This window comes from Pungitius pungitius, chromosome 5 (genome assembly GCF_949316345.1).
Source record: "Pungitius pungitius chromosome 5, fPunPun2.1, whole genome shotgun sequence".
In the NCBI taxonomy this organism is placed as follows: Eukaryota; Metazoa; Chordata; class Actinopteri; order Perciformes; family Gasterosteidae; genus Pungitius; species Pungitius pungitius.
Genome location: NC_084904.1, coordinates 22,267,731 through 22,295,339, shown reverse-complemented (window position 1 = coordinate 22,295,339; position 27,609 = coordinate 22,267,731). Strand labels below are relative to the sequence as shown.

The window sequence follows — 27,609 nt, the reverse complement described above, 5'->3', positions numbered from 1 at the left end:
CACGCGTCTCATTCAGACGACTCGATGTGACAGGTGAAGACCAGAAAGGGGGTCAAAGTAATCGGTTTTTGTGTTGGGAGTTTTGAGCAAAAGCTCGAGGGCCGTCGCTTCGGACAGCTCGCCAAATTAAGAGCTCGACAGCTCGCCAAATTAAGAGCTCGCTGAGGAAAACACCACGTGCCGTTTAAGTGGTTACGCACGAGAAAATAAGAGGAACGAGAAATCAAATTAAAAGGTTGCCGAGGAGCATTCGGGATGATGTATTATTGACGTTGCCTGGAAGCAACTCTAAAAATGTCATGAAGCCAGTTAGGCTGCTTGTCTATTAGTAGCAGTCCATCTATCGGTTGATACTAGTTGATGTGATACTAGTTGATGCAATTATTTTATTGTGAATTCAGCTAATAGAATTTTTGATATATTTCCTATTTTTGGTTTTGCACAGTAGTCCAAATGAAAAATGGCAAAATGTATTACTCCTTTCAATCTTGATGACAAAGGCAGCGCAGCCGAGATTCTGTCCCTCTGCTCTTACCTTCCACAATAAAAGCCCACATGGTCATGGTCAAACTCACTGACAAAAAGTGAATAAAGCCGCTTACAGGAGAATTAGGCTATACAACACTTTACCTTCTGACAACAGCAGAGATGCACAAATTTATTCTAAAACCTTGCGTGCGTCAACTGTCGCAGCTGTTGAACTCTTGGACCGATCACGAATCATGACTCAGCAATGATGATGATGATGATGCTAAGCTATCTGGCTTCTAAGCTGCACCCGGTCATAAGCAGCTGTGTTCGTGTGAGCACGTATACAGTAAATATATACACATTTATGTTTCTATGTACCAAAGGGCAGCTCGAAGCGGGTGTCCAGCAGCACTCGGTGTGGAGTTGGGTTGGAGGTACCACAGATTTCATCCTCCCTCATCAACACCTCGGAGTCCAGCGACGTCCAGTCTCCAGGCCCCTCCTGAGCAAAAGGAGGCGGACAAAGACAACAGAGGAAGTGAGGAGGACGGAAAACGGCCCTGAACGTGGCAACGAGACGAGCAGAGACGAGGAGAGAAGGATTGATGTGTTATTAATGACTACACAAGCACTGCAAATGCTGCCTAAAACTCCTCGACAAGAGAACGACAAGATGGGATTTTTGATAAGATGTGGGTCCATTTCAAGGGTCCTTGTGGCTTTAAGAAGCCAAAGCAGAAAACACTGAATGAACGCTCGTCCTTGGAGGCGGCGCAGCACCAATCAGAGTCTCTGCTTCCTGTTGATCAGGTGCATTGATTGTGGGAAGAAGTTATGACGCATTGTTTGTGAAACGACAACTGGAAGAGTTTAAATCATTGTGTCGCATTGAAACTTTAACAGCCACAAATAAAAGGGGGATTAGAGGAATTATGGAGCGATGAACTGGGGGCTTTAATCCCTCCTGCTGTTCATACTGGACGCTGAGAGATCCCTCTCCAATGCATCCACCATTTGTTCTGTAGAAAATGTAATATTTAAAAGTCTGATGAGATCAAGTGAGTGTTTTCAGCAGGAAATCAATTCTCCTACTCAGGCAGTATGCGGAAACATCATGAGGGAATTTCTTATTTGAAAAAAACACTGACTTTGTAAACGGTAAACCACTTGATTTGATTAGCTCCTATTGGCCGGTGGAGCCGTAAACACTCGAAATAAACTTCAGATAAACTTCCCCAGAGCTTCCATTGGAAACGCAATCAGGAGGAACCGTCACCGCCACGTTCATACGGCCATGAGGGGCAGCTGGGGCCCAGAGGATCGGCCTCTCCATCCCATCCCTGCCCACGCAGTGTGTGTGTGTGTGTGTGTGTGTCTCTCTGCTGGGGCGGCGTTACCTCGTCAGACTGTCCGATGGAGTCCAGAGGTATCAGCGCTGTGCCGATCATAGTGTCCCAGATCAGGCCTTTGTTCCACAGCTCCACCACCAGACCCGACTCCAGGTGATTGATCTCGCTGTGGAAACAGAACACACACACACACACACACACAGACACACTACATCAGGAGCAGGATGTCAAAATCAAAGCAGATTTATTCTGGGTAAATCTCAGTGTATTAAAGCACCCTGGTGCTAATAATTCATCTCCTCTAAAGACTTGTTACTGCGTTGCTGCTTCATCCCGACATCAACTCAGAATGCTTCTACCTGTGTTTTGATAAACAACCCCACCCCCCCCCCTCCCCCTCCCCCTCCCCCATCAGAAAGTGGGTCAGCTCATCCTAAAGCTGTCGGGCTGAAGGATGACAGCTGTCAGTTTCTGACGGATCCGTCTGAAAAGAAAAGACAGCAAACTGTCTCATCTGCATATTTGAGTCCCATCGGTGCCTCACTGTGGCTGTCAGCTGATGATGGAGGCACAAGGGGAAGTGTGTGTGTGTGTGTGTGTGTGTGTGTGTGTGTGTGTGTGTGTGTGTGTGTGTGTGTGTGTCAGAGATCTTGAAGCTTCACATACGGCCTCCATCAAAGCTCACCCATTATTGAGGCTCTGCGTTGATACCGGGAATAAAACGGAGGGCTTTGATCACGCAGACACACACACACACACTTTCATCTGGACAGGACGGGGACGGATGAATGAGGCAGGACTGACGGGGAGGACAGAGAGAGGATTCAGAGGGTGGACAGAGGAAGGACAAATGGAAGAAATAGAGGGTGTCCTTCCTGATTCCTGCTTCCTTCCTGTGGGTGACACTGGCGCATTGAGTAGTGCGATGCGCGTGGTTGGTGGTTCGAAACCCGGCTGCTCCATGTGCCGTGTCAAAGTGTCCCTGAGCAAGACACCTGACCCCCAGTTGCTCCCCAGGCAAAATGTAAGCCATGGGTTATAATGCAATGTAAGTCGCTTTGGATAAAAGCGTCAGCTAAATGACATGTGATGAAATGTCCTTCATGTCACTTTTAAGCAACGACACTCCAACGTGTCACATGTTTTTTGTCTTGCAGCTTTAATAATTGAGTTGTCAGCTTTTCACTCGCCCCGTTTTTGTTCTTTTTTCGCTGCAATAAATAAGCCGCCATCTCTATGGAAACGGTGCAAGCATGGCGAGGAGGAGGAACTCAGACGTCTTTTGTGCTCCAACAGATTCACAATGCTACCAAAAAGAAGAATAACCCAGGTCCAAATTCAGATCAAATCGATTCAAACAACAATAGAATGTTGAACAGTGTGTGTGTGTAAGCTTTTATTTGGTTGCATTAGGGTTAGGGTTAGGGGTTAGGTGGTAGGAGTTTGAGTTAGGGTTAAGATGACACATACAACATGGTGGAGACCTGCAGCCCTGCAACTTCACACACAACTTAATGGAGAGACATCTGGAATAAAAGATCAGACTAACACCCCAAAAGGCTTCCCTTCGTCCTTCCGTTCCAAAAGGGACAGAAACACAAACGGCTTCAAAAGAGAAGGCAGGAGGCCACTATTTGAACGGTTCTCCATCTAGGAGAACTGGGGAGGTGACAGAAAGCCGCTGATCCACCACACAACACCGTAAGTCCCGTCAAAAGACTTAAACCCTCAGCAGCGTCTGAGGACAAAACTAAGCAGGGCCAGACGGAGCTGAGAAAGAGTGAAGAAAATAAAAGAGACACTATCACATCATCAGATTTCATAAAAAATACACAAGAAGTGCACAGAGGAAGATGGGTGAGAAACATGAGGCGTGATGTCCTTCAAAAAGTGGAAACCGTCTATCAAATAAGAAGGACGTGAGTGACGATCAGGAGAGCAAGTGTCCGATGGTGCAGCATCAACACAACGGCAACAAGTGGAAGCGCGATGACACACAAAGACACACAAAGACAGCAGTAGTGTGTGATCACATCGAGGGGGCCTGAAGATTGACCCCCCTCCCCCAGGAAGGAAGCGAGCAAAGGGCCATCGTGCAGCTGAACTTCCTGCAGAGAGGCAGAGCAGGTTCAAATCCTCCTTAATTACAAACACGACGTGAACTTAACAGCCGTCACATTTCAATTTCCTTCATTCCGCTGTGAGGCTTCATGTTTCTTTGCCTTCACCGATCTTCAGTCGGATCAGCATGCGTTTGTCCGTCCTGCTTTTGATGCTACATGCACAGCTTTGGTTTGGGTCAGATATTTTTCACATTGTTATTCAGTAAAAGTCCACTTTTCTATTTTCCCCTTCTGGCACGGGGGACGTGGGCGCTGATTACAGTTTGTCCACCTGCTCGTGCCATAGCAGCAACATAATTGTTACCTATTAGAGCAACAATTACGCTGCTGCTGCCCCTTGTGGGAGACCTCCGAGCTGCAGCAGCATGCGTCGCATGCGGTCTGGGAATCAAACTCGGTTGCAATTCCTGCTTGCAACCTTGACGCAGCACGCCGCCGCCGCTAATGAGGCTTGGGATGTGATTAGGCATTTAGCGGGGGGGGTGGGGGGGGGGGGGCTGGGGGTTTCCTTTTGTGGAAAATCATCTTTTCAGCCATTACGGTCCTTCGGCTGCACAATGTCAGACGGCTTTTTTTCTACCACATGCGTTATCGATTCTTTGTCTGAAAGCACTTCTTTTTCTTCAAAAGAGAGAGATCCATAAGTGGAGTAGATCTTGTGTGTGCTCATGCTTCTCCCTTCCAGCAGGTTTAGCATTATATCTTTTCAAGAACTATATATAAAGTCTTTACTGTAGTTATTTTGCTTCTCTTTCGTTATTCACAAAAATACAACACAAAAACAGTGTTTCTTGCTGTCTGTGCACCTGAAGCAGCGTGTCGAGTCCTGTGAGTACTGAACATTACAAGCAAAGGACAACCTCAGCCAGCCAATCAGAGGTCAGCTTCCTTCACAAAGCAACCAGTATAGAATAGATATAGAACCAATATAATATAGTTCAATATAAAAGAAACTGTGTTAACCGAATAAATGCAGGAAGGAAAGATCTGCAAATGCAGTTATGTGTTGAGGGAAACCAAACTTGTCGTTTTGAGCACTCAGCTCATAGTGCGCATGGTCCTGTATGAAGAGCTACTAGAGCATAGCTGAAGACTCCTCATGAGTTCCATCAAACCAGCACAGTGACCATGATTCAACATCTGCACAGAGCACATTCAAACATATTTCAGACCATTTCAGACCAATGAAAATGTAGCTCAGAATTAAACTTTGTTGTTTCTAATTTGCAGCGGCACGACTTGAGAGCATAAAAAGCCAAAGTGGGATCTCAGCATCAGCCGCCTGACCCTTTTTCTCCCCCGTGGAATCAGACTGGACCGGAACAACTCATCAGATCCATCACTGACTCGTCCACTTATCCGAGCTCGGCGTTTCCGTTTGGCTTTCCATCCGCGCTACCTGCTCCGACCACAAGTGACCATTTAGTGGCTCGTGTCAGCCGCCCAGACGGGAGTCCCACGGGCTGCCTTTCAATCTCAGGAAGGCCTCTTAGGGTTCACACACACACACACACACACTCTGAATCTCCAATTTCTCTCCACATCTGCCTTAATGCATCCCAAGAGGTTGGTGCCGAAACAAGATGAAGCTTCTACTGTGAGTGACAGCGGGCCACTGAGCCCAAAAATAGAAGATAACTGGGAGAAACTGGAAGCTGAGACAAGTTCTAGCTGCCGAGCATCCAATTATATTTATATCACATTATCGCCACCTCACAATCACAACATTTTGGGTGTTGACACGTCAATAAGTGATGAAGAAAGAGGCGTCACTCACAACATGAAGTCCTGTTCCCAGCATGGCTGGTCCCCTCGGACCGTGATGGTGGTGCTCTTCACATTCTGCACCTTTAAGGTCACGTACGCGTTGAACTTGTCTGGAAAAAGACGAGAAAGCAAAAAGGTGTGACTGAGATTTGGCCTTTTGGTTGAATGACTGTGGATGTTTCATGAGGGCCGATAAACATTTAGAAAATATAATCCTCTAACTGGTTGTGCCTGTGGTTCTTAGGCCCCAGTGACCCATCTGAGTTATGGATTGATCTACACAAAACATATTTTTTTTAAAAACAGCCATTATTTCTGGAGCAGTGAGCACTTTCGGATCTCATGATAAAAGGAAGGGAAGATAAAAGAAAAATAAATAAAAGCACATGAGCGACTGTTCAGACGGGATAAATAATTAGAAATACCCACATCTGACAAAAGGTATGAGGAATACTCACAGAATGTTATATATATATTCTACGCTGACATGAAGGAGGTAAAGTCTTTGCTGAGGAACATGACGACGAAGCAGAGGACATTCATTTAAACCACTGAACAATGCGGCAAAAACAAACTCTCCACTAAGCCGTCAGGCAGCACCGAGCCACTGTGAATGTTGTAACATTGTTTATGTTAAAATGATTATGTTTAATGTAGAAAGATGAATTAATCATCGATGTCATTTAATCGTACAATAAATCATATTCATATATTAGAAAAGTCTATCACATAAAAGCTAAGCGGTTTGTGTCTATATCACACAATACGTTGATAACATGAAATGATCAAATCAGTATAGACAGGCAGCCCGTCTTTGATTTAACATCCATGAGAGTATAAAACAGTTTAAGTTTAAACATGGCCGACATTAGCAGGATGTCCGTGTTAACGATGGTCAGATAACGGTCTCATGTTGACTAATAAAGATGTGTGTCAGAGCGGTGGTGATGTGGGTTTATTGCTGGTTCTGTATCTGACTGGATATCTGATTCATAGTGTTTATAACAATACATCATAACCATCAAAAGAAGACGTGGGACGTTGTTAAATTGCTCGACAAAGCGATTTAGCTGTAAATACGAACAAATGTCTGTTTCACCAGATATTCTGATAACAAAAGAAACTCAACCAAATGTCTTCCTTTGGGAGAAAATGTGTGTGTGTGTGTGTGTGTGTGTGTGTGTGTGTGTGTGTGTGTGTGTGTGTGTGTGTGTGTGTGTTTCCTTCCATCTACCTGGCAGAGATCAGCATTGACCAACCAGCTAATCCCTGCTTGATTACCTGCCTGGAGAAGCCCACTCTCCACATGCACACAGAGCCGCGTTGTGTTGTGTGTGTATTTGTGTGTCCTTGTGAAGGGGGCCAGAGGAGCTGAGGGCTCCATCGGTGGATTCGGGGGGGGGACATGAGGTGCATGTTGAGCTGCATGAATCGTTGCGTTAGGCCTCCGTGGGGCCCCAAGTCTTCAGATACAACAACAACCACAAAGGCAACCAATGAATTATATGTAAAAAATGTTAAGTGACATTTGTCTTTCATTCACAATTTACAAGAAAACAACAAATACAAATGCTTAACAAAATCACTGTTATTCAATTCATGAGAAATTAATCCAAAATAATAAAATTGTTATTGTCAGATTAAAATGATTAAGTCTGTATATCTTTAACTGTTTGTTGGTATATTTATGCTTCAATAAATGAAGTTTGTTTTCTCATCGTCTTCATTTAGGAAGCTGTTAAATACAAAATAAAATATATAACCCTCATGAATTTTACATTTTAGTTCTTAATCTTTCTAAATAAAGTGTTCCTAAAAACTAACTCATTCATTCTGATGAAACTTTAATTAATTTGATAAGATGTCAAACCCCAAAAGGACAAAGTAGTGTTTTTGTGTGGACGGAGGAAAGAAGGAAAGAAGGAAACTTATAAGATACATCCTCCGCCTCGTCTTTTCGCACAATGTTGTATAAAGACGTTTTTCTCACAACTATCCAATTTCTGTCCCCAAGTCCCCGCGGAGCTCTTTGAGAAAGACATCATCTGCCTCATCAGAGACAGAGATATTGAAATGTCAGCGGGGAGATGAAACACTCCAAGTGACGCAGAGCAGAGGAGGACCTGCTGCCTCCCTTTATCCCGATCCATGAAGGGAAGGTCGACGACGCTCTTGACCTGCTCCGTATTGTTGCTCAGTGCTACTGAAGCTGATGTCTTTCATCGGGGGTGAACCTCAATATTACATCGTATAATCCTATGTAATGTAATACAACGTTTTATAACAAATCAACAACAAAGTTGCATTGCGGTAACAAATCCAAGATGGATTTTTCTATTTGGCAGCTTGAATTCTCGGTGATGTGAGACGTGTGAAACGACGAGACCCCCCCCCCCCCCCCCCGAGGGGAGCCGAGCCGCAATGGAGAAGGCCAGAGACAGGGGGTTGGACGCGGTTAATCAGGAATAATCCATCATTCACTTAAGCGGGTTGCCAGCTCTGTGATTGAGGGGACGAGGGTGCAGGCAGCCTGTTTACAGCCTTGTCTGAAAGCGGCAAAATGAGGGAAAACAACAACAACAACAACAACAACAACTGGAAGGAAAAAAACTGAAATAAAAGAAATATTCAACATTCAACGACCTTCATAAATGCTGCATGCAAACACACAGGAACAAACCAGCTGTGGCGGGGAGGACATCTCCCAGCATGCAGCGGGAGCCTCTTGGGGAGCAGCCGGCGTTATTTATAATTAAGTGGCGACGCCTTATGAAAATAAATAAGTAATATTTGAGGTACACGTGGACGGCCAAGATGACATTTACCAGGCTGTCTACAGTAATGAATGCTCTATTAGGGGAAGAGGCTGAGGGGGGGGGGGGGGGTCGTGGGGGGGATAAAGAGACTCAATTCTTGTGGTCTCTTAAGAGCAAACAGGAAGGAATGTTCTCCTTTCCTTTCAGCTGCATTTCTTTCATTTCTTCTTACATTTACATCTCTTTCGTTCCCAGAGTTGACAATTTCCTCCAAACATGTTGAAGGTCTCGGTTTGTTTGGAGAAGAATGTGGCTTTGAAATGAACTAAAAAGGACTTTTAAGGTTTTAAGCTGCAACGTTTGAGGCAGGCGTCGCCCGTTTCCACCCAGAACTCTTCCTCTGCTCTCGTTAGGCAGCGACTGTTCAAGACGACATGACACCTGAGGTCGGATGTATGAGCTTCATCGCTGTCACACCTTTCACTACTGACACTCTGAATCTCTCCCTGAAGCAGCGGTTTAGGGACACTTTTATATTTACTGTCCTGGATTGGTTTTTAAAAGTAGCTTGAGACTTTAATCAGTTTTCTCTCTCATTAAAATCCCACTTCCTGAGATCCAGAGAGAGACCCAAAAGCCGATATCAAGCCGACGCATCCCTTAAACTCGGGAGAAAGGAAGTATTGAATTAAACGGGCCGTTAGCGTTGCTTTGGAGGGGATCGCCTTACAACAAGGTTGAGTGGACTCTCTTTGCGTTGTCTGGCACCGGTCTCCTACGTCTGCGGAGGAGTGGACTGTAGAAGACAGACAGTAGTACGATTTGGCCCGAGAATCCAAACGTTTCGTCATTATTGGAGAAATCCGTGCGTCCGGTGGATTGAACCTCGTGGTCCTTCAGGGACGCGACTCGATGTTTCATTGAGGTCTGACGGCCTTTTCCTCGATGTTGCCATTTCTGTATAAATTGCATATTATGAGACATGAAATAATTTCCCTGCCTATTGGAGACCAGGATTTGAATCACAGTAACCGATCCCATGGTTGTTGGTTCACATCCCATAAACATCGCAAAGTTATAAGCGAGGCTGAAATCAGGGAAATGTGTGTTAAACTTATAAAGTGACACATATAGAAGCCATCTTGTCCCGGGGGTCGTCCACCAGTGGGCTTTCAGGGGGGCTTTGGGACATCAGCCAGCTCCCCCAGAGGAAAGAATCTACTGCTTTTTACTATTAAATGTAAATCAGATCACGTTTCCCCAAACTGGGACATCATAGTAGGACAATCTCTGCTAGTTGTGTCTGACCTGAGACTAATATTTGTGTCACATGACAGAACTGCCCTCAGGGTTTGCTCTCTATCACCTATAAAAAAATACAATGTTTTTGTGTCATTTCATTTCCAATAAGAGGACCGTGATCTAATTTTGCGTTGGAATAAAAACACTCGAGACACAATTCCACTTTACTAAAGTCGACCTACTAATTCATTTGGGCGTTTTAAACAAATCAAACCTTCCGAAGGGAGGAACCGGAGAATGAAGGACTCTGAGGACATCTCCACGGCAGCTGCGTCCGTGTCCATCACTCACGTCTGGTTTTATGAACCCTGGGGAGCCCAATCGAATTCCCTCCCTTCCGCTCTGAGAATCTGCTGCTCTGCTATCGGAGGCCGGAGGGGGGAGGGGGGGGGGGGGCGGACGATGACGGATCCCCACCTGGATCCGGAGTCCGTCTCCGTCTCCTCCAGGCGCTTAGACATTTGTCTCCATCGTCTCCTTTATGCCCAGATGACGCGTTGTCATTTGTCTGTGATGATCTATTGATTTTTTTTTTTTTTTCCATGCTCCCCCTCATCGGGGCCCCGAGAGGAAATAAGGGACCAGAACACAGTGCTTCACCTCTGACTGAGGACTTGTCTCAAAGGATCCTCTTAGCTGCCGATGCCCCTCCGAGGACATGCACATACAAGACCAACAAGTGGACGCAGTTGTCACCCATCAGTTTGTGGGCTGCAGTTTGGGAGCTTTGAGTTCGGCCTTTTTGGCCGCCACCATCTTGGATTTGTGCTACCAGTGAGCTCTGGTAGCAACGTAGAGCCAATAAACTCCTTGAATCCTGTTTGCATGATTTTTAACAACTTTGACGATCCAATAAAACACCACCATCATTTTACCAGTACTTTGGTTTGTGACCAAATACCCGCCACACAAAGGGCCTTCTAACGCCACGCATCAAACCAAGATGGAGAGCATTATGAACTTCATAGCCTTCACTCGCAAGAAGTATTCTGCGTATTTGTACGGATTCTCATGCAAGTCACCGAGAAAAAATGAATTCCAGAAGACACATTGGACGAGTTGTTCAATTCTCTCCAGGTATTTCCACACTAGATGGGATGAATTCGTTCTGCACCCATGTGCTACTGCAACGGTTCCTGGAACACATCTGTCTCTTAGATGAACACTCCTCTGAAACATCAGCACGTGTACGATGCACAAGCTCTTACCTGGAGGCCCGTGGAGTTTGGCTTTCTTCACTGGAAAACAAAAAAAGAAAACACAAATTAGTCATGAGGTAAAATGGTTTTTTTGTCCCTTTGTTTCTTCTCCTTCATTAAATGTTGATGTCATTTGTGTTGTTTTTGCCAGCAGGATATCTTATTAACCTCATTTCGATTGTTGGTTCTTTTTAAAACCTCAGGACACATGCTGCTTCTTCCTTTCTTGCAGGAGTATTTTTGTTGTTTAGATCTGTAAATTTAACTAAAGCTGTGGATAATTTATCTTCTTCTCTGTAAATGAAATACACAAGACATCATTCTACTTCTGTGGTAGAATATGACCATGAGTGGGTTTCGTTTATTTCAACACATTTAAATAGCAGGGTTGTCCCTCCCAGTGTTATATTTTCATAATGACACTAAAACATCTTATGAAGCCACAGAGAATGATGCTACAAACACCAACGCTAACGTATTAGCATATTTCTGCTTCATTCGTGTTCATTCTCCCTCCAATTGTATCGTGTTTTTCACCTGTCAATCATTTGCAAACACTCTGAAAAACCTCTTTAAAAATAACATAATTAACTTTGTAAAAACTTCAAAGGACCTTTTAAAGAAATACTTTCACACACACAGTGCAACAACAAATGTGTTGAAATGCCAGTGAGTCCAGAAATGTCAGTGTGTTGCCCATTAGGCTGAAGAGAAAGTCACTGATGCAATTAAGGATGAACTACGGCCCCAGGGTACGTGTTCAGGCATATTACCACGCAGCACTATGCAGGTTTATTGCCTTTTTGAGGTGATTTAGTTATTTAAATTACATTTGAATGCACATCCTTAGTAAGGGGAGATCAATGCCTTAATTGAATCGAAGCCCAAAAAGTACAGAGATTTGATCAGGGCGACCGACAGTCAGCGTGAGAGAGAGAGAGAGAGAGAGCAAAGAGGCCAAAGAGTGGAAACGCTTTAAATGTGCAAAACGACACACAGAGCAGCGTGTCGTCTGCAAACATCACTGCAGGCTACTTTCTCCTGGAAATCAATTCATTTTGCATATAATCATATATTTCAATGGTGAGAAATACAGTATATTAATGCAAAACTCTTTTTTCAGGTTTGTTGGGGCGACTTAAGGGTCAATCTTATATTGTGATGCTGTTCTGTGCCAATAAAAAGGAAAGAGAAGACCACAACGTTGAGTCTCCCCGGATTGGAATGTCAGATATTTCACAAAGACAAAAGGTATTTTTGTCGAATGACAATATGAACAAATCACAGCGCAAATGGAAAAACCAGTGAACGATTGCGGTGGGTTGCATTGGTCCCGTCACATGAGCCACACGGAGGTCAGCTGACGGAGCTCAGCGTTGGCTCCGATCAGAGGTAGTAAAGCGGCACACGTATGGCACACGTGACGCGTGTGATTGTGTGAGAGGATGCGTGCCGCTGGCGGGATAATCTCCCCGAGCTAATGCCGTAAGCAGGGCTGGAGTCCGCTGCACTCTGCTGTGTTGTGCTGTGGGCGAAGAGCAGGGGGAGACGAACCACGTGGGAATTAAAACATATAAATAAAATCGATTCAGGCCACAAGCTCATCCGAAGCTCGTCATGACGTCGCGATATTTGAGGGAAGCCTCGAGGGCTTTTTGATGCGGACCGGCGGAGGTTCACGTGGGAAGAGTCGCAGATCGGATTAAAGCGGCTGCGCTGAGAATCGTTACGTCATGCACACGCCTGTGGGGCCTTTGATGCTACAGATGGCTAACCATTCATGTCTCTCTATGTTCTAGCTCGTCCCAGCAGGAAGTGAAGACACAGAGCCGCGCCTTTTACGTTCATCACAGACACAGACATACAAAGCTGCAAAAACTAATGGCGTCCATGAATCCGCCGCTTTGACTCGCCGGACGGATGAAAACAGCTGGTTTGGTATTTACTTTATTAGACTGCAACTTCAGTCTGTTTAGTAGGTGATTAATTGCAAATCTACAGGGACAACATGTGCACCCATGATATGTTTCCTTCTTCGTTTTGCTCAGATCTGCTGTGGCTCCGGCTCAAAGCGCATCACTCAAAACAACTCGGCGCCCTGTTGGATCAAATGTGGATTATGGTGCAATGTTAATTCACCAAAACAAAAAAAACATGGACCACTAAAACACAAACGACCAATAAGCAAACTAATGGAAGAATAGTGCACATAATGTAGTGAACTTTCCCTGCAGGTCTTAATTAGATGATACAATACTCAACATGCGGCACATCAAGCTTAGGTTCTTCACTCATCGGTTTCTCCCAGGTCCACAAACACACTGAACACAGGGTGTGTGTGTCTGTGGGGGGGGGCCTCAAGCTAAAGACAGGCGTCATCCCTGAGCGGTGCCATTACCACAGGAGGCCAGGATCTATTATTAGCTCTGGTCCCGGTGGCTCTCGGTGGGTTCGGGTCGGGAGAGGTTGGCGACCTGGTCACTGTGTCATTATGGGCTGCACACTTTCACTTAACAACAGCCAGAGAGTGTGTGAGTGTAGGTGTGTGTGTGTGTGTGAGTGTGTGTGTGTGTCGGTCGATATGGAGCGACTGTTTGAGCATCCCTGCTACCTTCCATCCTGTGAGCCCCTGCTAGCGGGTAGGAGGGCTGCATGACGGTGCGATACGAAAGACAAATTTAAGGTAGGGCAAGAGTATGAGGGGGGGGGGTCTGACACACACACATTAACCTTCTTTGCGGAACACATAACAAGGATCACTTTGTTGCTGGATGCACAAATGTGAGCGTCTATAAATAAAATGTTGCACTGGTCCAGTGTGTCACTTGTGAACATTTGGTCCTACTTGATTTAATTGCCTTTTTGTAAATTATTTCCCTGCAACTTGTTATAGACCAACAACAATCACAGCTACAATCCTCGAGGTTCAAAGGTCAGCTCTTCAATCAAGGTGAACATGCAGCTCTCTTTGTATCTGCCCTCCAGATACGAACTTAAAAGCATTTCACAAACTCAAAACAGAGAAAGTTACTTCATTCTCCATTCAGGTCTCTTGATTTAAGTTTAAGTTTATGTACAGACGCAGTACTTAGTTCCACTTTGCATCTCCAAAGGTGAGGAAAGTGGCCTGTGGTGATACCAGGAAGTAGTAGGATCACCAGGGGGGTTGTAAAGGAGGCGTAGTCCTGTCCCTCGTGAGCTACAGGCCGACACACAAGTATTAACACAAACAGCGGAGCAAAAGCAGCAGATGGCCAGGGGATTATTCCCCCCCCCCTCACCAGACGGGCCGCTGAAGCTTTACTCGTGTCTCTGTGATTCCAGCACTGACCTGTCCTCATCTGTAGTCTCCACCGATTGGTGGCCCACAGGGAGCTTCCTGTCATGACTTTCTCTTGTGTTACAAAACCCGCTTTACACACGCGTCACTTTTAGTGCTGAAATGGATGCGTTTTTCTCCCATTGTTTCACTGCTAATTCTTCACAGCGCGCCGCAAATGATTCAGCAGCATCACTGTGTGCATTAATTCTGCCCGCTAATTGCCCATCTAGAAATAGCGGAGGGTGGGACGGACTGAGCCGAGTCCTCCTCTGGCTTCTCACTCGCTCTTCTGAGGGCTGTGAGCCGCCATGCGGGCCCCCGAGGGCCCTCCGCACAACAAGGAAGGAGGAAGGAGTAATTATGGACACTCAGAAAGGATGCAGCTCTGCTGGTTTGACTGCATTTTTTTCTCAGTGAGAGGAAAGGTCCTTTAATCAGGGAGGGTACATCTGCCGCGCCGGGGGTTGAAAACAAACAAAACCAACACTGGCGTTGGTCCCGAAGGGTTATTGGGGGTCACGAGGATGACATCTGTCAACATTTTCAATCAAACACCATACTGCGTAGAGGTGAGCGGAGCAGCCTTAACAGCCCAGACGGTGAGCGTGAGAATTATCCCCGAAAATGACGATATTGCTTACGTCAGAGTGACAAAGCCTCTCCAGCTGTGGCGCTCATCACGATGAGGAAGTCAGGTGACGTAAAGGGGCAATGGATCCAGGCTGGAAAGGTGTCCTACAAACCAGCATCCAATGCTCTGTTATCTTAAAGCATGACCATCACTACATCTTTATTGTGTCCACTAACTTTTAAAAAAAGGGAAGGTTTGTTGGAATAAATTTGTAAAAATATATTTTCTCCGAAACAAAGATGCTTTGAGTGTTCGCGTAGCCTGAGCCATTCATATCTACGTAAGGAACGGCTCTGCTTCACCCTCTCCTTCCATTTTCAAACTCAACTTTGGGCCGCACCTTCATCTCCATTGAACCCAAACACCACGTGACTCAAATCACATCAAATTGGAGCGTACCAGGTGGCACCAACAATACACTGCTCCTACTGAGGGCACTGCCACGTTTCTGCAGGTCCGATGCGTTTGGACACAAAGTAAAAGCTCAGAGAGGCACTCAAGAACCCTCGTCCACTCGCATGCACTTAAATAACCGGGTTACAACCTTCTCTGATCTCTGACCTGTCCACCAGGAACCCTCTTTAATCGGGGTAAGGCAACTTGATCTTCCTCCCCAGGTGGACTTCTCTTGGAGAACACGGGGGTTTGAGCTTGGAAAGCAACAGCGAAGCAGCTTTAGATTTTAAGCACACAATCCAAAGTCTGAGAATCCACACATATTAGGGATCTATAAGGGACGCGATGGGACAACTCTCGGCGGCCAGAAATCTTCGGATTTCTCAGAGTGAAAGTATAATCATTGTGGTTTAAAACGTATTGAGCCAATTACATTATGCCTTTAATGACTAACATTTTCTCCTCCACACTCGCACATTGTGAGGTAATTTGGGGTTCAGTGTCCTCGAAGACGATTGATTGCAGGTATCGACTCCAAGATGCTAATGAGCACTTCTGTTAAACTCAGGATTTAAAATGGTGCTTTCACAAGATTCTTTGTGGAGTTTTTACATGTTGATTAAATCATTTCATTGATTGGTGAACAAATTTGATACGAGCACCGATACCCCACATCTGCTTGATTTCATCGTGTGTGTGTGTGTGTGTGTGTGTGTGTGTGTGTGTGATACAGGTGAGCTGCACTCTGAAACACAATGATGGACCTTTTTGTAATATATATGTAATTCCACTTGGCTGAGCCCAGTGTGACCCAGCTGTGCCTCACACCAAACTGTCTCTCCGCCTCACCGACCTCGCCCCCCCCCCATTCCTCCCCATCCCCCCCCATCTCATCAGAATGTCCTAGACGAGTTTTTGGTGGCCCTCCAGCTTCAGGCAGAAAAAAAACATCATTGAGGAGGAAGACGCCCGAGGCTGAGAGTCAGAGATAGGCGGACAATAGTTTTGATGTGTGAAAGTCAATCAGAGTTTCTGTTAAAGAGCAATTTGTAATCTGGAAAGAAGCCAAGTTGTTACATAAATGATTTATGTTTTTATATTTAACCTTCCATTAAACCAACAACCACAGCCTCCACATTTCTACGACCAGCTTCACTTGACTGACAGTGACTTGCTTGAAGGCACCTCGGCAATCCTTCTGGCAGGAGAAGGCGACTTCTTGTCCAGATTTGATTGAACATGAAACGGTCGGTCTGAGCAGGAAAGAACTGAACCTAAAAATATTCACGAAGGACTACAAGCTTTAAGTACTTTTTGAATCGTACTGAATTCATTTGATTTGTTGGTCGCGTACTGATTACATGCAAATGTTGATACAACTCTATCCCTCTATTTTATCACACAGAATAGTTACATTATGATCTTCTGGACCTTTGCTTCTAGAAATGTTCTCTAACTGGACCTCGTCACGTGTTGAATACCCCTGCTGTGGAGCAAAAGAAGTCATGTGGCGGCTTCACAAGCAACTTATGAACATGGATGGCTCCCACTGGAGCCGGTGTTCGGATCGACCTGTAGAAACATTCTGTAGAAACATTCTGTAGAAACATGCCCAGTAGAAATGAAGGTCTCATTCTAAACAGCCGGCAAAAACACAGCGACTGTAGTTTCACTGTGGAAAACAGAGACGCTGGCCCTTTAAATACCCAGTTTTAAGCATTTAAACATTTACAGCTGAGAGTCTTCTGCCTCAGTAATTTCATAAAGAGACATGTGTGGTTCTCCATATTAAAAATGTCTTAATTTATAGTGCTGTGCTTTTTGGTCACATGTTCAGTGTCACTCGTCGAACCCAACGTGCGCTCTTTAAATATTGGTTAATAACTTGTGTTCCATGTGGAGTCTGCCTATTACTGCATTTGGCACATAAAAATATATATATATTATATATTGTATCAAAAAAGCTAAATTTCCCTGTAATGTGAGGAAATGTATCGTTCTGTCAGCACCCCCCCAAACCTCCATCTGAAACACAGAAACACCTCTAAAGTTGGTTCATTTTATTCACCTTGATCCTCCCCTGGTGTTGGAAGGAGGAACATTAAACTCAAACATGAAAAGCGACATTGCGTTATACATCCAATGCATTTCCTTTCTAATACGTCCAGGTTTGGCCCTGATATTTGTACAAAATCTTGCACGGGATTAACTTTGCCTGCCCCCCCCCCCCCCCCCCCCCCCCCATTCATCAGAACGCCCGCAGAACCGCTCACACTTTGATGCAAATCATTTATTATATTACTTTGTTTTAAGAAAACACGCACAAACAGGGCACCGTGCAGCGGAGGGGGGGGGGGGGGGGGGTGGTCCTTACCTCTCACGCAGAGCAGGGACATCGCTGCGGGGGGGGTTCGCGCAACAGTTCCCGCAAAGCCGATGAGCCGTCAGCGGGTTCGCAGCCCGGTTGCCTGTTGCGCGGCGCTCATCGAGGCTCCTCCCGGGGGGCGCGCGCTCTGCGCCTCATCGTCTCTCTACAAGACGATACTAAAAAAAAACTAAAATAGTACAGATGTGAGGGACAAGGTGGACAATCCAGAGAAGAGGGGAGGGGGGGGGAGGGTTTTTAAAAAGGGGAGGGCTGCGTGGCTGTGACCAACTAACTACGGACTGTCAGCGCGGCTCTTACGCTGCGTTCAAGGACTGCCGGGAAGCTCGGAATTAGCATCACGGAGGGTGTGGAAGCACCTCGTTGGTAGTTTGTCGTTGTGAAAGTAGCTTAGACCCAAACTACCACTGGAACGTTACATCCATTTGATTAGTCATGAAAATCATATGACGATTATATTTATAACTTGAGCCACTATGAGCATGTTTTAATGTTGCAATGCCATGAGAAACTACGATGGGCAGGACAAAGACTTTCCTTTTCTGTTCAAGACAGTTTCTTTCCTCTGGATGTGCAACAGGGTGCATCACAGCATGATTTGATAAAGACAAACGTACGTGAACTTGACTGATGATTTTTTTTTTTAAGACAAGAAATGGAAATTAACTCCCTAGAGAAAGTTTTACTGTTTCGTTTTTAGGAAAAGTTTCCTGTAATAAATTACAATTTAATTTGATTAGTCACCAGGTCATTTTAACGTAATAGTTTTAAGGTGACAGTTCTATTGAGTGGGCGGAACCATATTTGTCACAGACATTAGGATTTTTGTCAGCTTTAATATAGTATAGCAGCAGCGAGAAAGCAGAAGTTAAAGTTAAAAGTACATTTTTTATTTTCTTTTTTACATAAAACATTTACCAAGCAGATTTAAAAGTGATTTACTTGTCAAGTTATCATGGCCGCAATAAATCATTTGCTTAAACAGTCAATTGGAGTGAAATAGTTTGCTTCAGTGATTCATAACGTCCGAATGTACAAAAAGTGACCCACTCTGGCTGCTCCATGTCAGTGTTAAAGGTAAATATAAACTCCTTAGATTTTAAGTTCTCAACATATAGCTGCCAAGACCTTGGACGTTGTCCCAAAGAAGCCCTTTCATCTTGTAAATAAGTTGATTGACTACAAATTTGTGCATACTGCATTTTATTTCTCTAACCAGCTACCAATGAGGCCCATCAGCAACACCTGAGATGTCATCTGAAATGACATTTGTCATGAGTAGTTATGTTGAGTGGCAGTTAACATAGTTAAACCCAAGCGGTTAGTCCTTTACACAGTCCCCTCAGTTGGAGCAAGATTTTCCTTTATTTCCAATATTTAGATTGGTCCTGCTTGTAGAGAACTGGGACTGAGGCTTAGATGGGTAGTCTGTGGACTGGTGCGGAGGATGAGGCTTGTACGGGTAGCCCTGGACCTGGTGGTGCGGGGGCTGAGGCTTGGAAGGGTGGGCCGGGACGGGGGGCTGAGGGTTGGAAGGGAAGGCTGCGACCTGGGGCTGAGGCTGAGGTTTGGAAGGAAAGGCCGGGACTGGGGGCTCAGGCTGAGACTGAGGCTCAGGCTGAGGCTGGGACGGGTAAACCGGGACCTGGGGCTGAGGCTCAGGCTGAGGCTGAGGCTGGGACGGGTAAATCAGAACCTGGGGCGGAGTCTTGGACGGGTTATCCGGGACCTTGGGCTGCAAGACCTGGGGCTTAGGCCCAGCAGGGTAGCGCAGGAACTGTTTTATTGCACCAGGGGGATATCCAGGGAACTTTGGCAGCGAGACGTGAGGGAGCAGCCCAGGTGGATAGCGCTGGTACTGGTGCTGCAGAAACTGGGGTTGCGGGACCTGGGGTTGCGGGACCTGGGGTTGCGGGACCTGGGGTTGCGGGACCTGGGGTTGCGGGACCTGGGGTTGCGGGACCTGGGGTTGCGGGACCTGGGACGGAGGCTTGGATGGGTGGCCTGGGACCTGGGAATGTGAGACCTGTGAAGGTGACCTGGTCTGGTAGCCCGGTAACTGGTGCTGCGAGACCTGGGGGTGAGGCTCATCAGGGTAGCCCAGGAACTGGTGCAGTGCACCTGGGGGAAATCCCGGGAACTTGGGGGGCCGGACAAGCTCCGGTGGATAGCCCGGGAACTGGTGCTGTGGGAACGGGTGCTCCAGGACCTGTTGTTGCTGGACTTGGTTCTGAGCCCTTGACAGGTTTTCTGAAACCTTGAGCTGCAGCCCAGGTGGATAACCCAGGAACTGGGGGTACTGGACCCAAGTCTGATGCTTGGACAGGGAGCCTGGGAACTGGGTTTGCACGAAATGGGGTCGCAGCCCAGGTGGATAGCCCAGGAACTGATTTTGCCTGGATGTGTATCCCAGGCCCTGGGGGTGTGAGTCTTCGGGACGCTGGACCAGGGTCTCAAGCTCTGACTCATAATGCAGGAACAGAGGCATTGAGACCTGAGGGTGCGACTCGGGTGGATAGGCCAAGAACTGGCGCTGCAGGACCTGGTGCTGAAGCTTGGACAGGTAGCCAGGGAACTGCTGCTGCTGCTGCTGCTGATGCTGCTGCTGCTGCTGCTGCTGCTGCACCTGGTGCTGGACGCGAGTCTGTGGCTTGGACAGGGAGTGCAGGAACTCGGGCTCTAGGACCTGGGTGTGGGGCCCTGGCGGGTACACCTGGAGCCGGGGCTGTGGCTTAGGTATATGGCCTGGGAACTGCTGCTGTGGGACCTGGGGGTGCAGACCGGGTGCATAGCCCAGGAGATCGGGATGCGGGTAGCCCAAAACAGGTTGTAGGTAGCCAGGAGACTGATAGCCGAGATCCTGGGACTGGTATCCAAAACCTTGGAACTGGTATCCGGGACCCTGGGACTGGTAGCCGGGACCCTGGGACTGGTAGCTCATGTCCCAAATGATAGGCCCAGAGTCCTGATAGGAAGCTGTAGATGAATCACACAATGTCAACAATCACCTATAAGGCATAAAGGGAATAGAACGAGTTGCAACAGCATTCCTTGAATGCATCAACTCAAGAGAAAAGACCAAACTTTGCACCATGTGTGATTGTAACCCTTTGTCTTACATTCACAGCTTCTCTGAAGCACTCCAATAAGCAATAGCCAATGCAGCGCCATGCTACAAAAGAAACACATTAAAACAACAATCATAGCTATTAAAGAAATTTGGAATGTACAACAGTTCAGAAGGAACACCAACGTTACCATAGAACAGGTCCCATTGCTCCAGCCGGGCATCCGATCAAACATGCACTGAAAAGTGACTTTGTCTGACCCAACCAGCCTAACTTCTGTTTTCTTCTTCTTGTACCCGCAACGGCAGGAAACCCACAGAGCAATTATCTAGACCACAGCCCCCTGTCCCTCACAGGTTGAATGAGAACAGGTGGAAGCAATGAGGCGGTGCTTCCTGGTGACACACAGGTGTCCTTCGTTTAGAGCGACTCTCCAGGCTGTAGCTGTCTGGGTCAATAAAGCGGTTCAAATCGTGTGAGTTCATCGTCTTTGTTTACTAAAGAGTGCATTATGGGACACTTTTGATTGTCAATATCATTAATATACAATTGCAAAGAACTGTGTTTGCAGTGATTGTAACTGAAAGGATAAAAAAGAATAATATTTAAGAAGGTAGTATTTATTACAATCTGGTATCATGCAGGCTATCAGGACCCTGACAGCTTCCCTCTACTTTGGTAAATGATTGTGTAGTAAATGAGTGTGCATAGGGCGGGATAACATGACACTGATCAACATCATTGATGCATTGGAGGGAGACTTCAGGTTGAAAAGGTTCTCTTTTGCAAATGCAGTAACATTAGATGACCAGCAGATGTAGCTCAGCCTGCACAGAGGACTCAGCAGACACAAACATATGACATGTGGTTTTTTTACTAATTCAGTTTAAAAAAAATACTTCACTTTAGAGGAAAACAATGAAATCTATGAACATGTGATGAATTGAACCTTACAGATTTACAAACTACACTGCTGAGGTAACTCCACTACAGACAATAGCACCCACTAACGTCACACCTCATAACCAGCAGACAGAGACATCCTCTGGAGCTATGAGCCAGGCCGGTCAGGCCCTGTGTTGCCTGGAGAAGATGTACAATAGTCCGCTTTTAACAAAGTCAATATTAAAAGAAAAATATCAGTAGGAAGTGTCTGTTAAGAGTATGAATAGAGAGATGTTTGCTTGTTGAAATCATCTGCAAAAGAAGATTTAATGAATTTAAGACAACAATGTGAAGCAATGTGAAGCCTGGCTGTTTTTCTCTAGACTACTGAATTGTGACGTGACATGATGACTGTGAACACAGCACGTTGGAATCATCACTGGTGTGTGCTTGATCCCTTGTGTCGTCTGAGACGGGTCTCCTTTCTGCTCCCAGGGTCACAACTTAACACCGAGAAGAAGTGTTTTTCTGCTCCACACATCTGAAAAAAAGGCCCAGAAAGTCCCTCAGCTCCTTAAAATCCAGATTAAAGACTTTTCTGTTTGGTGCTGCCTTCAATTGACCGTTTCTGCAATTCAGAATTCTTAAATACTTAAATTATACTATTTTTAATCTTTTAATGTCTTATTGATCCTTTTAATGACTGTTTTTCTTTTATCTTTCAATAAACTGTTTGTAAATTTCTTTTGTTTATGGTTGGATGGTTTAATGTGAAGCACTTTGAATTGTTGTTGAAATGTCTTTGCCGAAAACCTGAAGATGAGATTTTCTCATCAACATCCTGCATCAATTTGTTGCTTTTTCCCCGTAAATTGCAGTTCTGAGCTAAAGTAACAGCAGCAAGACTCTTTACTGCAGGCTGAGAGCTTGTTGTCACATGTGCACAATAATGAGGGTAAAGGTGGTGTGTTTGGGCTCTTTGTCGTAGTATCACTGCTTGTAGTTGCATTTGTACTTGATTTGTTCCACCTTTGGACTTTGGATCAACAGGCTGATTGTACTTTCAGTGTTGTCAAAGTACTCTTTATGCAGATAAAATGTAGTAACATCAGATTACATTTGTTGCTTATGTGTTTTTCATTTTAATGCAGAGTATTTCATTTACTTCATGCTTTGCTCTAGTATGAATATCAGTTGATCATATTTCCTGCATTTTGTTGTTCTTGATGCTGCTCTCAGTCTTCTTCTTTTGAGGCGATGAAGCAGGGTGAAAGGGCCCTGAACTCATGACAAACCTGTAGAGTTTAGTCTTTTTAAATCCTCGTTAAGACCTAAAGAAACACAAGTCATTTCAGGCTGATGCGACACATCGAAGGCTTGTTAACAACCTGAACTAAAGTGACCTCAAACAGGACGAATCAAACGTATCATGTGGCAGAATGAGCGCTGATGATGTCACTCGCCCTCGTAGCTACTAGAAGGAGCGCTGATGAGGCCGAGTGAAGAAACGACTACAAATCTCACCTGCAGTCTCCTGTTGTAGGAACCATGAAGTGAATCCAGAAGTATTTCTTCAGCATGGTTTTGCATTAATTTTCCTACTTTCACTAAATCCAGTCCGTCCTTCTGGGGGTCATTGGTTCATCCGATGGCTTTGGTGACGTTTGAGAAGTGGTTTGGTCTTCAGGTATTTTTTGAAATAAGGATGTAGCTCATGTTCTTCTTCCCTCAGTCACCAGGAGGCGACAACTCATTCTGAAATAGACGGACTCAAAGTGAGACTCTGGAGGGACTAATGGGATCCTTCCACATGTAGATGCTCACAAGGAGAACAACTCAAACCAACACATGTGTTGACACAGCTTCATATTTTACTGGCTTTGAATCAAATCCAAAGTCAACAAGTCAAGAAACAAATCAAATATCAACAATCCAAACATGAAAGAAATGTTATTTGAACATATTCACAGTACTGACGGACTGGAGCCTACAAAATAAGAGCATGTGTGAAGGTTTTCATGTGAGTTCAAGCTGTTGAAATTGAAAGTTTATTTAGATTATAAACCTCACAAAAAAGAAGACTTAATCATGATGTCAAATGTTGCTGCCTTTTCTATAAATCGTGTTAATATTAGTGATTTGTACTATTCCTCATTGAGTCATGACGCTACTGGAACTATTTCTTGTACAAAGACGAGAATAACAATTGCATTTAGACATGAGTTTATGACCTACTTGGTCATCTCAGCACCAGGTTGGAGTCGGCCATCTTGATCTGTGTGGTGGCGGGCGTGGTTTCGGCTCGGCTGCAGGGGGGAAGAGAGGGGGAGTGGTTCCGGGAACGGGGCCAGGTGGAGGCAATGAGCCTCAGCTGGGAGGACATAATCATTAATTGCGTCCCCATATAAGACCCCAGGAGGCGGCGAGCGGGGTGCAACGAGCGAGCGGGACGCCTCACAAGTGGAGCACGAGCTTCCTGAAAACAATAAAATATATTGAAACTGTACTTTCCGCTGCCTTCTTCCGGAGCCCCTAACACCCACACGTTACAATCAAATTTTGGCCTCCAGGTGAGTCGTCCCGTCGATGACATCACCCTGCACCAGAATATATGTTTTTCTTGACTTTCCTCCGGCTTGTTCTCACAGTGCTGTTTTTTCCACCTTGGGGGTCGCTGCAGGAATTACAGTTTGTGTTCTATATTCAGTGACATTTTACTATAAGCAGGTTTCTTTAATGGATGTTCTTACCCACAATCCTTTGCACGGCAGATGTACGAGCCACAGGGTTCAAGCTGCCATGTGATGAGGAAGTAGTTTTAAGCCCCAGTTGAATACTTCATGTAATTACAAGTACTTTGTGAGGAAGCTGCAGTTTGTCATTAAGGTAATTGATTTGACACGCAGCTTCAGACTGATACTTGGGTAAGTTGTTCCTCCCCAACTGGTTCAACCTGATCATCAAAGTGAAGAATAAAAACACTCTCAGGTCAGACTCTGTTGTCTCAGTGAATGTTTTTATTCAATATAAACTCTTCATTAACATTTATTACAAAGGTTCCTGCTTCATCACGTGTTCCCTCCTAGTCTACATGTAGAAGAAGACCAGGTGACAAAGAGGGGCACAGGTCCACTAAACCAGTGGTTCTCAACTGGTGGGTCGCGGACCCGTTTTTAGTGGGTCGCGAGCCGCATGGAAAAAAACAAAAAAAATTCATGTGATTTTATTTTCAGTTGGGATTGTTCACAGTGATGCTGGTTTTGATCTGAAAGACTCTTTTTTTTTTTTGAGCAGTGACGAGGATTCTGTTCACGAGGTTGCGAGTCTTGGTATGTGCTGTGTTCACACAGCACATACCAAGACTCAGTCAACCAGTCAGACTGCATACTTTGATGGTGGCGTGAGGACACACCCTCTCTGATGAAGGACAACAAGCTGCGTCACTTCACTCTGTCTGATGGAAGCTGAAGTGAAGCACGGAGATCCTTTTCTACAGACCTGCTGAGGACAGAAGAGAGCTGCACACTGAGGAAGATCATGTCTACAAGATCAGTAAGTGCAGCTGTGATGGGTTGAATGACATCATTGATTGTGAACGTTTGATTGTTTAAAGCTAGGAAACAAGATGGCTCCTGTGTGAGCAGGCAGAGAGAAGCTGCTGTTAGTCTGAATGATGACACTGTGATGAAGAAGAGGAGCTCAGTCTGATCTGGGGTCTGTGAGGACTGTTACTGATGAGGAGGGGAAGGTAGCAGACAGAGGGGCACTAGGACCCAGCAGGGACCAGAGAGCTCACCTGGGCCTTTGTTCCTGTGTGACCTCAGTGAGGTGTCTTCTTGCTAATTTGAGGTTCTTTAGCTGTTAATAACAAAGGAAGACAAAAAGACTGTGGTCACATGCCTCATGGTAATCAACAATTCTGTAGATCCGATTCAATACTTTTGCAATGATCGTATAGTGGTCATAATAATTCAGTTAAAACTTAACTGTATAAGAAATACAAAGGAACATGTGACCCAAAGTATATACAGATTAATCAACTGAACATACTGTAGCGTACCTGTTAATAACCGACACAAAAAGACAACAGGAGGACGACGACAGAGAATTGGTGTTAGCTAGCTAAAACGGACATTAACTTAATAAAAACAACGAACGTCCAAAATAATAAAGCTAGCCGCACCACAAATTAAGTTAATTAAGTGAACATTGGCCACGGACATTACCTCTACCATTACGTTACCTCATTAATTAACAATTCTGTAGAGCACAGGTGTCAAACTCAAGGCCCGCGGCGGGTCCAGCTCGGGAGAATTAAAGAATGATACAATATATTCCATTTCTATAAAAGTAGCTGCTATTCCTAAAAAGTCCACTGGGGGTCACAGTGAGCGTTTGCGTTAGACCAGGTGGACCACACCGGAGAGACTCTGTTGGCTCTCACCTGCTGCTTCAGTCCTTTAAGTCCACAAAGCTTCATGTTGATTTCTTCATCTGCTTTGTAGGAGCCATATTGAGCTATATTTCACTTTCCAGTGAATAGTAGTGAGTGTGTGTGGGGGGGCAGGCCTTAAAGACAGGAAGACAGAGCAGTGGGTGGTGCCTGAGAGGGAAACAGTCTTTTGACCGTGTGGTAGAGTGACGTGAGGAGCCGTCTCCCACCATATAAGAGACGACATTAGTTTAATCGTTTTTTATTTATACCTCATGTTTTTGGTTGGAAATTCTTTATAGAGAAGAGCAATAAATGGCCAATTGCACCGAACTGGATCAATTTCTACTCCTCATCTTTAAGATCAAGAGAGAGCTTTCCCATGTTACCATAGTAACCACAGTGTCTCCTATCAAGACAGCTACATGTCCTCTTACTGGTCTGTGTTTTACTGACTTCTGGACTCTTAAGGAGATCAAGAGGAGAAACAACACAGCTCCATCTGCTGGAAGATGATGATAATGTGATAATGAAACCCTTTTTGGCTATCAAAGTGAGGTCCGCTTGGTTGTTGTTTAGAGTTTGTTTTGACGCATTTAAATACTCCTTGAGACATCTCCAATTGTCTTTATTTGTTTATTTTGTTCATTAGTGACACAATCAAATGATATCATTACATCACTCTGTCACGTTCACTCTGTCATGCTCAGGGTGAAAAAGCTATTTAGCTCCTCACAAACACCAACACCTGTGCAAGGTAATCCACCTGATTATACTGACCTTGCAGCCTTTTTGAAATACAACCTCCCACCAACTAGGGGGTGGGACTCACAATCAAACAATAACTAAATGGCTCTTACACATTTCAAATGGCGTCTCTTAACATGATAACAGGGTTTAAAGGTAAAAGAAAAGTTTGTATTTCTCCAGAAGTCTAAACTTTAACAGACGACAACACAGAAAGAGTTTTAGTATTGAGGTGAATGAGCTCTGTGTGTTTGTCCTGATGAAGATGAATAATGTGTGAGTTCTCCCAGCAGGTTGTTGTGAAGGTGTGAAGGTGTGGACTCTGCTATGAATCAGGCTGAGGACCCAGAGGAGGGAGTCCCTCCCTCTGAAGCCCCTCTGTGTGGGGAACATGACAGACAGACCAAAGCTCAGAGGTGAGAGGACCATCTCCAACTGTCCTCCACTCTTCTCCATGTCCCAACGTCTTTGATCCACTGACTCTGGTTCTATATGTGTGACCAGGATCCACCAGAGACCAGGACCTGAACCTGGCGCTGGACCTGAACCTGGAGCTAGACCTGAACGCAGCTGTGTGTCCATTAAGAGTAACAAGTCTTTTGAACGTCCCACGAACTTCAAAGATGGCCGTCCCTCTGTTGATGCAAGGTGAGGGTCTCAGGCTGATCATGAGCTGTTTCTATCAGACTCTCTAGTGGGGGTTCTGGGTTTTTTGCTCCAGGGCCCTTCAGCAGTGTTCAGTGAGGGAGGGAGAGCTCCATGGAGGGCTTGGTGA

The 27,609-nt window shown here is 45.4% G+C and overlaps 3 protein-coding genes across 4 annotated transcripts in view; 1 reads left to right on the top strand and 2 right to left on the bottom strand.

Moving 5' to 3' along the window:
- The window catches only part of LOC134129032 (protein unc-13 homolog B-like), a 28,100-nt gene extending 10,194 nt beyond the window's left edge, over positions 1 to 17,906 (bottom strand). The window contains exons 1-5 of the mRNA XM_062562198.1: positions 17,691 to 17,906; positions 10,977 to 11,006; positions 5,721 to 5,820; positions 1,869 to 1,986; positions 850 to 973 (exon numbers count right to left, since the gene is read on the bottom strand). Of these exons, the coding sequence (XP_062418182.1) occupies positions 850 to 973; positions 1,869 to 1,986; positions 5,721 to 5,820; positions 10,977 to 11,006; positions 17,691 to 17,712 (394 nt within the window). The 5' untranslated portion in view covers positions 17,713 to 17,906. The remainder of the gene's footprint in view (positions 1 to 849; positions 974 to 1,868; positions 1,987 to 5,720; positions 5,821 to 10,976; positions 11,007 to 17,690) is intronic.
- Positions 17,907 to 18,540: 634 nt separating this feature from the next.
- LOC119224850 (SR-related and CTD-associated factor 4-like) lies at positions 18,541 to 21,049 on the bottom strand. 2 transcript variants are annotated; one of them, XM_037482293.2, is made up of 2 exons: positions 20,961 to 21,018; positions 18,541 to 20,678 (listed from the first exon to the last, which is right to left on the bottom strand). In XM_037482293.2, the coding sequence occupies exon 2, from the start codon at positions 20,641 to 20,643 to the stop codon at positions 19,045 to 19,047; it is 1,599 nt and encodes a 532-aa protein (XP_037338190.2). In that variant the 5' UTR covers positions 20,644 to 20,678; positions 20,961 to 21,018; the 3' UTR covers positions 18,541 to 19,044. The 2 variants fall into 2 exon arrangements, 1 of the variants encoding a protein (XP_037338190.2); XR_009956289.1 differs by lacking the exon at positions 18,541 to 20,678 and adding an exon at positions 20,830 to 20,874 and having other exon boundaries at positions 20,961 to 21,049.
- A 4,007-nt stretch (positions 21,050 to 25,056) lies between these two features.
- Positions 25,057 to 27,609, top strand: part of LOC119224825 (NACHT, LRR and PYD domains-containing protein 12-like) — a 32,186-nt gene continuing 29,633 nt past the window's right edge. The window contains exons 1-3 of the mRNA XM_062562619.1: positions 25,057 to 25,207; positions 27,125 to 27,250; positions 27,339 to 27,482. Coding sequence (XP_062418603.1) covers positions 27,162 to 27,250; positions 27,339 to 27,482 — 233 coding nt within the window. The 5' untranslated portion in view covers positions 25,057 to 25,207; positions 27,125 to 27,161. The remainder of the gene's footprint in view (positions 25,208 to 27,124; positions 27,251 to 27,338; positions 27,483 to 27,609) is intronic.